At 37.2% G+C, this 9,721-nt stretch overlaps 1 protein-coding gene across 1 annotated transcript; it reads left to right on the top strand.

Annotated features, from left to right (window-relative positions):
- The first annotated feature begins 6,715 nt into the window (after positions 1 to 6,715).
- On the top strand, positions 6,716 to 8,753 carry LOC123254083 (vesicle transport protein SFT2B-like). The gene is made up of 4 exons (XM_044683153.1): positions 6,716 to 6,880; positions 7,398 to 7,469; positions 8,547 to 8,582; positions 8,691 to 8,753. Exons 1-4 carry the CDS (start codon positions 6,716 to 6,718, stop codon positions 8,751 to 8,753), a joined length of 336 nt encoding a protein of 111 aa, XP_044539088.1.
- The last annotated feature ends 968 nt before the right edge of the window (positions 8,754 to 9,721 follow it).

The following is a 9,721-nucleotide window of genomic DNA, read 5'->3' on the forward strand; positions in this document are numbered from 1 at the left end:
ATATATATATATATATCCCTAGTAGTGGTATTGTTGGGTCAAAGAATATGCACAGATTTAAAGCCCTTTGGGCATAGTTGTAGATTGCTTTCTAGTGTGGTTGCATTGGTTCACAACTCCAGCAGTGCTTTAGAGTCCTAATTTTCCCACATTCTCTCCAACATTTGTCATTTCCTGATAGGTAGGAAGTGAGTTGTTTTAAATTGCATTTCTCTAATCAGTAGTGATTTAGAACATTTTTTATTAGAACAACTATAGATAGCTTTGATTTTTCTTCTGAAAACTGCTCATTAATATCCCTTAACCTTTTTTCAACTGGAGAATGACTTGTATTCTTAACATTTGATCCAGTTCTTTATATATTTCAGAAATGAGGACTTTATTAGAGAAACTTGCCAAAAATTCTCCATCCCCACATTTTCTCGGTTTCCTTATAATCATGGCTACATTGGTTTTGTTTGTACAAAACTTTTTAAATTTGATATCAAAGTTATCATATACATACATATGCCCCTCTAGGACAAGGACATCTAGGTAGAGCAGAGGCCTGGAATTGGGAAGATATGAGTTCAAATGTGGCCTCAGACATTAGCTATATGATCCTGGAGAAGTCACTTAACCTCTGTTTGCCTCAGTTTCTCATCTGTAAAATGAGGACACTGGAGAAGGAAATGGCAAGCCACTCCTGAATCTTTGACAAGAAAACTCCATGGACAAGCCCATGGGATCATGAAAAATTGGACACAACCCAACAATAAAAAAACAATTCTTTCTCTTGTTTAGTCACAAATTCTTCCCTTATCCATAAATCTCACAGGGAAAATATTCCATGTCCCCCAATTTACTTATGATATTATCCTTTATGTCTAAATCTTGTGCCCATTTTGACCTTTTTTCAGTGTATGGTGTAGTATGTTGGTTTATACCTTATTTCTGCCAAATTATTTTTTCCCACAAAGTTTCAATCAGATTTAGAAGTTCTGGTTACTTCCTTCTGCTAAGATTTACTCTCATCGATTATAGTTCTGCCCCCTGAAACAAAGAAACACACATCTAATCTCTTTTCAGTGTGACAGTTCTTTAGATATTTGAATGTAATTATGTTTCCATCAAAGTTGCTTCCACTAGTTACTTCAGTTACTCTTTCGATGATATGACTTCTTTCCCCCATACCATTCTGGTCACTGTTCCATGGATGTGTGCTAGCAGATCTTTGTTATTTTTAAAATGTAAAACTTAGAATGGGTCACGATGTTCTAGATGTTGTCTGAATACAGTGGGACTCTCACCATCCTCGCTCTGGACAGCGTATCTCTCATTGTCTTCTTTTGGTTGCCAAATCACACTTGTTTCATGTTGAATTTGCACCAGATTTTCTTTGTCCATTTTCCTCTCTATCTTGTTCTAATACATTTGATGGTTCCAACCAAAGTATGAACTTTACATTTCTCCCCATGAAATTTAATTTCAATAAATTTAGCCTAATATTCTTGCTTAGTGATAAGTAAAATGGGGACACTGGAGAAGGAAATGGCAAGCCACTCCTTAGAGATCTTTATCTCCCGTATATTGTATATTACCTGCTTATGTCAGGCTAATAACATCAGCATAGTTGATAAGAATGCCTTTTAAAGTTTTATCCAAGTCACTGAAAAAAAACCAAAAAAACCCAAGAAGCAAAGGCAGCATGATTATGCATCAGACCCAGGTTCAAATCCCAGATCAGATGCTTTCTAGCTGTGACCCTTCCCAAGTCTCTTAATCACTCTGTGATTCAGTTCCTTTATCTGTAAAGTGAAGGTAGGGGGTGGGTATAGCCTTGATTATCTATGACATCTCTTCTAGCTCTAAGTCTCTGATCCTACCACATTCCTGGGGCATTCCTTTAGGGACCTAACATTAAACTTTAATTGTACTCTTTGGTTCTAGTCATGCAACTAGTTTTGAGTACATTTAATTATGCTTTTATCTAGTCCAGACCTTTCTATTTTACCATGAGAACAGCATGAAATAATTTTAGATACCTTCCTATAATCTAGTTATGTTGTTTCTTTGGCGTTCACCCAAATGCAATTCATTCTGTCATTAAAGGAGTTGAGGTTAGTCACATCTTAATGGAGCCATGCTGACTATTTTCTTTTCTTTATACTCATAAACTTTCCATTAATAATAGAAATATTATTACTTGTTACATTAATCACATATAATTATTATATATTATATTATTAAAATAATAGGAATTATTATATATTATAATAAAACACTAGAATTTTGTCGGGAATTGAAGTACCCCGTAGTACCTTTCATTTGCAGATGCTACCTTCTATTCTTTTTGAAAATAGGGACAATATTTGCAGGCTTCTAGTCCCACAGCGGGGGTTTTTCCCTCCATGATTATTCAGAGGTCACTGACATTAGTTTAGCAATCACCTCCTCCAGTTCCTTGCAGTACCAGTAGAATGCCAGAGTCACTAGATGCTCTTATCTTTTCCCTTATCTTGGTTTTAAGTGCTCTGTTGACTTTTTTTTGAATTGTCTTTCCAAATACTAGTGTTTTTTGCTAGAAAAAAAAATAGAAACAAAATAAAAATTTCTTATACCTACCTACCCCATCCATGCCAAGCAAACAGCCTATTCTCTTCTGTGATTTCCTTTTTTTAAAAATTTAACCATTTATTAATATTCATTTTAACATGGTTACATGATTCATGCTCCTCCTTTCCCCTTCACCCCGCCGCACTCCCCCCACCCATGGCCAACGCACATTTCCATTGGTTTTAACATGTGTCATTGATCAAGACCTATTTCGAAATTGTTGGTAGTTGCATTAGTGTGGTAGTTTCGAGTCCACATCCTCAATCATGTCCACCCCAACTCATGCGTTCAAGCAGTTGTTTTTCTTATATGTTTCCTCTCCTGCAGTCCTTCCTCTGAATGTGGGTAGTGTTCTTTTCCATAAATCCCTCAGAGGTGTCCTGGATCACTGCATTGCTGCTAGTACAGAAGCCTATTACATTCGATTTTACCATAATATATCAGTCTCTGTGTACAATGTTCTTCTGGCTCTGCTCCTTTCACTCTGCATCTGTTCCCGGAGGTCTTTCCAGTTCACATGGAATTCCTTCAGTTCCTTTTAGCACAATAGTATTCCATCACCAACATATACCATAATTTGTTCAGCCATTCCCCAATTGAAGGACATACCCTCCTTTTCCAGTTTTTTGCCACCACAAAAAGCACAGCTATAAATATTTTCGTACAAGTCTGTTTATTTATGATCTCTTTGGGGTACAAACCCAACATTGGTATGGCTGGTGTGATTTCCTTTTTGCCTCATAGCTTAATTTAAAATAAATGCACCCCCCAAAAGCCCTTTTTTGTTATTCTCAGAATTTGTTATATTCATGCTCTTTTACTTTCCATTGTTTCTATGTTGTGATTATTTAGTTGTCTTTGTGACTCCTTTAGGCAAGGATACTGGAGTGGTTTGCTATTTCCTTCTCCAGCTTATTTTGCAGATAAGGAAACTGAGACAATCAGGGTTAAGTGATTTGCCCAAGGTCACGTAGCTAATAAGTGTCTGAGGCTGGATTGAACTCAGATCTGGCTGTGTATCCCCTGAACTGCCTAGCTGCCATGTAATATCTATATAGATTTATACCCATAGATTTATAACCATCTATATAGATTTATACCAATACAAAGAATGAACTTGTCATTAAGACAAATTATTGATCTATGGTAATTTAACATCCTTTAGCCTATTTCCACAATTGTAAAATGGGCAGCTAGGTGGGTGCTCTGGAGCTAGGAAGATCTGAGAGCAAATCTGCCCTCAGATGCTTACTAGTTGTGTGACCCTGGGCAAGTCCTTTCACCCTGTTAATCTCAGTTTCCTCATCCATAAAATGAGCTGGAGAAGGAAATGGCAGGGCAGCTAAGTAGCTCATTGGAAAGAACGAAGTCTGGAGACAGGAGGTCCTTGGTTCAAATCTGGCCTCAGACATTTCCTAGCTCTGTGGTTCTGGGCAAGATACTTATTTCTACTTGCCTAGTCTTTATTATTCTTCTGCTTTGGAACTTATATTTCATATTGATTCTGAAACAGACGGTAATTATTCTCACTAAATAAATAAATAATAATAAAAAAAAGGAAATGACAAATTGCACTTGTATCTTTGCCAAGAAAATCCCAAATGGGGTCATGAAAAGTCAGCCATGACTGAACAACAAAAATGAGGATGAGATTGTGCCAACCTATCTCTAGGTTTTTCTGAGGATCACCAAAGTGCTATATGAAGCTGAGCTGTGGTTAAGAGTAGTGATTCTTGAGTACAAAGATGATTTTTCCCTTTTGTTTTCCTGTCACAGGGCAGTGTATTATTGCACATATTAGTCACTTAAAGGACTTCAGTTGTGTTGAACTGAATTATTTCAGTTAGCTGTATAGAAAGATTCCTAGCTTTGCACTTTCTTACTACATTGAAAGAGTGATTGGCTTATTTAAAAATGCCTTGTTTGCTTTGGCAGTTTCTCTCTCTCTTGTCCAGCTGTTTTTGCCAAAGATGATCCTTCTAAACTTAATAGCTGTAAGATCTTGGATAAGTCTTTTAACTTTTCTGAACTTCATTTTCCTCATTTGTAAACTGAGAATAATAGTGTGTGAAAGATTTCAAACTAGCAGCAACCCTATGGGAGAATGGCCCAAATCACTAATAATTAGAGAAACGAAAACTAAAGAAACTTTGAATTTTCACCCCACATACATTAGATTGGCTAAGTTGACAAAAACAGAAAATGTCAAATTCTGGGGGATAGGGAGCTCTGAGACAAAACAGGTACTGTTTTATTTATTATTATTTATCATTTATTTATTTTAATTAATAGTAATAAAACATTTATTATTAGTTAATGTCCTGTTGGTGGAGCTGTGAACTGGTCCATCCATTTCGGAAAGCAATTTGGAATTTTTCCCTAAGAGTTACTAACTTGTTCATATCTTTTGATTCCTCGGATACCATTCTTAGGACTTTATCCCAAAGTGATCAAAGAAAGAGAAAAAAGACCCCTATTTACAGAAATATTTATAGCAACTCTTTTTGATTTGTTAAAAACTGGAAACCAAGGGGTTGTTCATCAGTTGGGAAATGGTAGAACAGCGATGGCATATGAATGTGATTGTGTTATAAGAAATGATGAAGGGAAGCAATTTCAGAGGAGATACCTGAGGACACTCCTGTGAACTGATACAGAGTGGAATGAGCAGAACCAGGAGAACAGTTTGAATTTAATACACATCAATGAAGTTAGCAAATATAATTCCAGAGAAACCATGATGAAACAGGTTGCCCACCTCTTGAAAAAGACACTCCAGGTACAAACTGAGACATATCTTTTTGGATATAATGTGGAAATTTGTTTTGTATGACTATGCATATTTATTCCAAGGAATTTGTTTTTATTTTTCATTGGGGGTGAGAGAGGAGATAAGCAGAAAAGATAAAATTTTAATTAATTGAAAAATTAAATTAAATTTAAAAAAATTATACACAAGGTACTTAACCTCACAGGGTTGTTGTGAAGATCAAATGAGAATTTCTATGAAGAGTTCTTCTGACTGTTGGTAATGATAGGAGAGCATCACCTATACACATATCCATGTTGCAGGTATATCAGCTCTAATATGGGCATCTAGGTGGTATAGTGTGCTAGACTTGGAGTCAGGAAGACCTGAGTTAAAATCCAGCATGAGATATTTACTAGCTGTGTGATCCTGGGCAAGTCCCTTAACTTTCTTTGCCTCAGTTTTCTCATTTCTAACATGAGGCTCTTTGTAGCACCTACTTTACAGAGTTATTGTGAGGATCCAATGAGATAATTATAGCACTTAGTCCGGTACATTGTAAGCATTAAATAAATGTTATTCTTATCTGCAAAGTTACAGTTCTTTACAGAGGTTGATTTATTTTTTCCTTAAGTCACTTTGTCTACTGACAATCTTCTGAATTGGCATGCATTCTCTCTTTCTCTCTCTACCCCTTTCTCCCTCTCTCCCCTCCTCCTCTTCCTCCTTCTCTCTCTCTCTCCCTCCCCTTTTCCCCTCTCTCTTTCCCCTCCCTTTTTTCCCCTCTCTCTCCCTCCCCCTTTTCCCTTCTCTCTCCTCTCTCTCTCTCTTCCCCTTTCCCCTCCCTCTCTCTCTCTCTCTCTCTGTCTCTCTCTGTCTCTCTGTCTCTCTGTCTCTCTGTCTGTCTGTCTGCCCCTCTCTCTCTCTCTCTCTCTCTCTCTCTCTCTCTCTCTCTCACACACACACACACACACACACACACACGCTCACGTATAGCTAGTGATAGGTGCCATAATGTTGGACAGTATCCACTTCTAGCTATCATAGTATTAAAAAAAAATGGGGATGCTACTCTTTTCACCAGATATCAGGGAGGAATTGTATAAATTATTGGAACCTCCGTGTACTTTGCCTTGTGGGTTGTTTCAGTCTTAGTTACCAGTTAATCTCTCCCCCTATCTTTATTCGTACCTCAAATACATTTTGGGGAAAAAAAACGGGGGGAACAGGGAAAGGATTTCTTTTTAAAACTCTAATCAAGCTAATTAAAATCCCTTTTTCATGGATGGAGGGTTTATTTTGCTCCCTGGTTTGTGATTGTGGATGGCGTATCTTTCTTAGATGTCCCTCAAAGTCATCTGTCATGAAGGGATGGAGAAAAAACCTGATTTGATGCTGCTTATTGTGTTTATTTCGCTCTCCGGGTCTGACAGGGTCTGTTTTGCTCACTCTAGTACTATCTTTCTCATGGGACCAGTGAAGCAGTTGAAACGCATGTTTGAGACTACACGACTGATTGCAACCATCGTGATGTTGGTAAGGATTGCATTTTAGCCAGGATTCCAAATGGAGAATTTAAAATTCTGTTGTAAAGTCTGATTTTTTAAAAAAAATAGTAATTTCTATACTACTTCTTTCTTTTTCTTTGCTTTGAACTATCCCCCGTCTTAGAATTGGTGTTAAAGTAATTTCTTTTCATCTAGTTAAAAAAAAATCTTCCTTTAACAAGTAGTTCATTCGTGATTTAGAAATGCCATTTCTGGTGAGCTCCTCCAGAGGGCAATGCCTGTCAAGATTGTAGTTTCTTAACTGATGGGTTAATTAAAAGAGGAGTGTTAGCTTTCTGGGGAAGATGGGAACATACCCATCCCAGGCCAAGAGGCCTTGGCTTTTCCTTCAGAAATATAAAAATTCCTTCTGTTGGTGTAACCTAGTTTTCCAGGATTGGCATTCCTTTTCTCCATTCTGGATTGGTACCTTCAGTCTTGTTTTCATCTTTCCACCCTCTCTCTCCTGCTGCCATGTTCATTCTATCCTCTCTGCGCCTTTGCAGATGCTGTTACCTCTACCTTTGGTGTCTTCTTCTCATCTCTCTGGCTATTCCTTCATTCCAGGCCCAGGACAAGTGCAACTTCTACTCTGAAGCCTCCCCGGACTATTCCATTCTGCCTAGAAACGAAGGATTTATAGAGGGAAGGGAATTTAGATCATCTAGCCCAACTATTGTAAAATTGCTTTCTATTGTTCCCTCCTTTGAACTCATAGCATCCTTCCTGTGGGTACCAGATAGCTCTGGGCCTCAGTTTCCTTCAAAATAAAGAGAGGAGGGGAGGTTAGATGGTCTCTGAAATCCTTTTTTCATTTCAGTCTATTCTACTATGAGCTCAGATTTGATTGTACATTTTATTCTCATGTTATCTATAACGAAGAATACAATTATAGCTGCTGCCACTGCCCTATTTTCCAAATCATCTAACAGTGGAAGACATGTACTGTGGAATAAGACACTTGTCGTTTGCTTAAGATCCCAGGAGGGAGGGGACATGGATGGCTGAATTCATAAATATCAGGTCTTCTCAGTCATTCTTTGTCTGACTTGGATAAATCTCATTTGAAGATGGCTTTCAGGAAACCATTTGATGGCAGATGGATCCCTTTGCCTCTTTAAGGTGTGATGAGTTTGATGTCAACATGTATTCCCTCAAGGCCTGGTAACTTAAGAGATATTTTTTTTAACCTAAAAGGACTTTGCATACAAATATGTTTTTTGGAAGAGTATTATATTTGTTTGTGGGACAGTGTTTCTTAGCCCTTTGTCAGAGCAGCAGATTAGAGGTGGGCTAGAGGGACAGAGAGGCCATTTTTCCTTTTATAACTGATGTGGCTCTTTGTTAGGCAGCTTGTCTCCTAATTCATCTGTCACTTCTTTGTGTTCAGTTATTTAAAATAAAGTTTTGGGCACTCTGGTGAGGAGGAATCACACTTTTTTATGTCCTTGTCAGGAATGATGGATATAGTTTTAGAAGCCTTTTTGGTTAGAGTAAAAGATTATTCAGAGTAAGGCAAACTTTTAGCTCTCTCTCTCTTTTTTTTTTTTTTGGATGGGAGACATTTATTTTGCTGAAGTCTCTCTTATATAAAACTTAAACTTGCTTTTCTGTGTCTTAATAATTTTAATGAATATCTCCATTTTCCCCTCTAGTTGTGTCTTGTACTCACTCTGTGTTCTGCCTTCTGGGTGAGTATGATTTTCTTTCCTTCCAAAGTCTCTCTGGCTTATGCTAGTTGTAAACCTATTTTTTAAAAAGAAAAACCTCAAATGTAATTGCTTTCTTCTTTTTTTCAGTGGCACAACAAGGGACTTGCTCTCATTTTCTGCATTTTGCAATCTTTGGCCTTAACATGGTAAGTAATATTATTCATTAATTCAAACAATGATGATGTATCAGGTGTCTATTCTGTGCAAAGTCCTGGGGTGGGTGTTAGAGGAGGGATGAAGATAATAATTTAAAAAGAATATTTCTGTCTTATCTCCACCCAAGTTCTGGCATTTCTGGGTTAATGTAGCTTAAGGAGATAAAAGTCAAAAGTCAATACCTGTCAAGTAGGAGGATTAGGAAGGTACGGGTGGGGAGTGGGGTATGAAAAGCAATGAGCATCTGGTTTAATTGTGTCCAACTGAGTTTGTACAGCAAGGGTATCTTTCATCACCTTCATTTGGAATTACAGCCTTTTTAAAGTATCTGATTTCTGTCTCTTTGCTTCCCCTCACGTGTGGGCAACTCTTAACCCTTCCATGGGTTTTCATCATTTTGGGAGACTATACGGCGTGTATATATGTGGCAAAGTTTTGCAAATGAACCTGTACCTAAATCAGGATTGCCTTTGGCTATCATGTTTTTTTACTTAGTAATGAGATTGAATGTTTGCCTGTGCAGAAAGTTTTTGGCCTTTTTTGATTGCCTCATAGTGATGGCTTTCTTCTTCTTTTATTTTTTTTTTTAACATCAGACATCCCCTAAAGATGGTAATAATCAGAGGAATTGCCCTTACATGAATTTTTTTTTGTGTGTGTGCCTATTTTCAAAGTAGGTTTTTGTTTACATAGGTTGGTTTGTGACTATTCATAGTCCATTAAATCTTTATATTTTCTTCTAATTGGTATTGATTTTTAGCTGTCATTCTCACCAGTCAATGCTCTTGACTTTTGTATAAGTTATTGATTTTGAAATGATTCCCATGTTGAGAACAAACTGTATTTTGTCCATTTGTATAAATTCAATTTCATTTTGTGTAATTATTGGTGCTTATATCCGGAGGCTTCTGAACAAACTAAAAGCCTTCATCTATTAACATCTCTTTCTCCCTCCCTCCCTC

This window comes from Gracilinanus agilis, unplaced genomic scaffold (assembly GCF_016433145.1).
Source record: "Gracilinanus agilis isolate LMUSP501 unplaced genomic scaffold, AgileGrace unplaced_scaffold14292, whole genome shotgun sequence".
In the NCBI taxonomy this organism is placed as follows: Eukaryota; Metazoa; Chordata; class Mammalia; order Didelphimorphia; family Didelphidae; genus Gracilinanus; species Gracilinanus agilis.

Bases quoted from the DNA above. Each gene is read 5' to 3' on its own strand.
- LOC123254083 (XM_044683153.1), top strand. From the start codon at position 6,716: ATGGAGAAAAAACCTGATTTGATGCTGCTTATTGTGTTTATTTCGCTC. The intron at 6,881-7,397 runs GTAAGGATTGCA...GCGCCTTTGCAG, and splicing joins TTGCAACCATCGTGATGTTG to ATGCTGTTACCTCTACCTTT. The intron at 7,470-8,546 runs GTGCAACTTCTA...TTTCCCCTCTAG, and splicing joins TCATTCCAGGCCCAGGACAA to TTGTGTCTTGTACTCACTCT.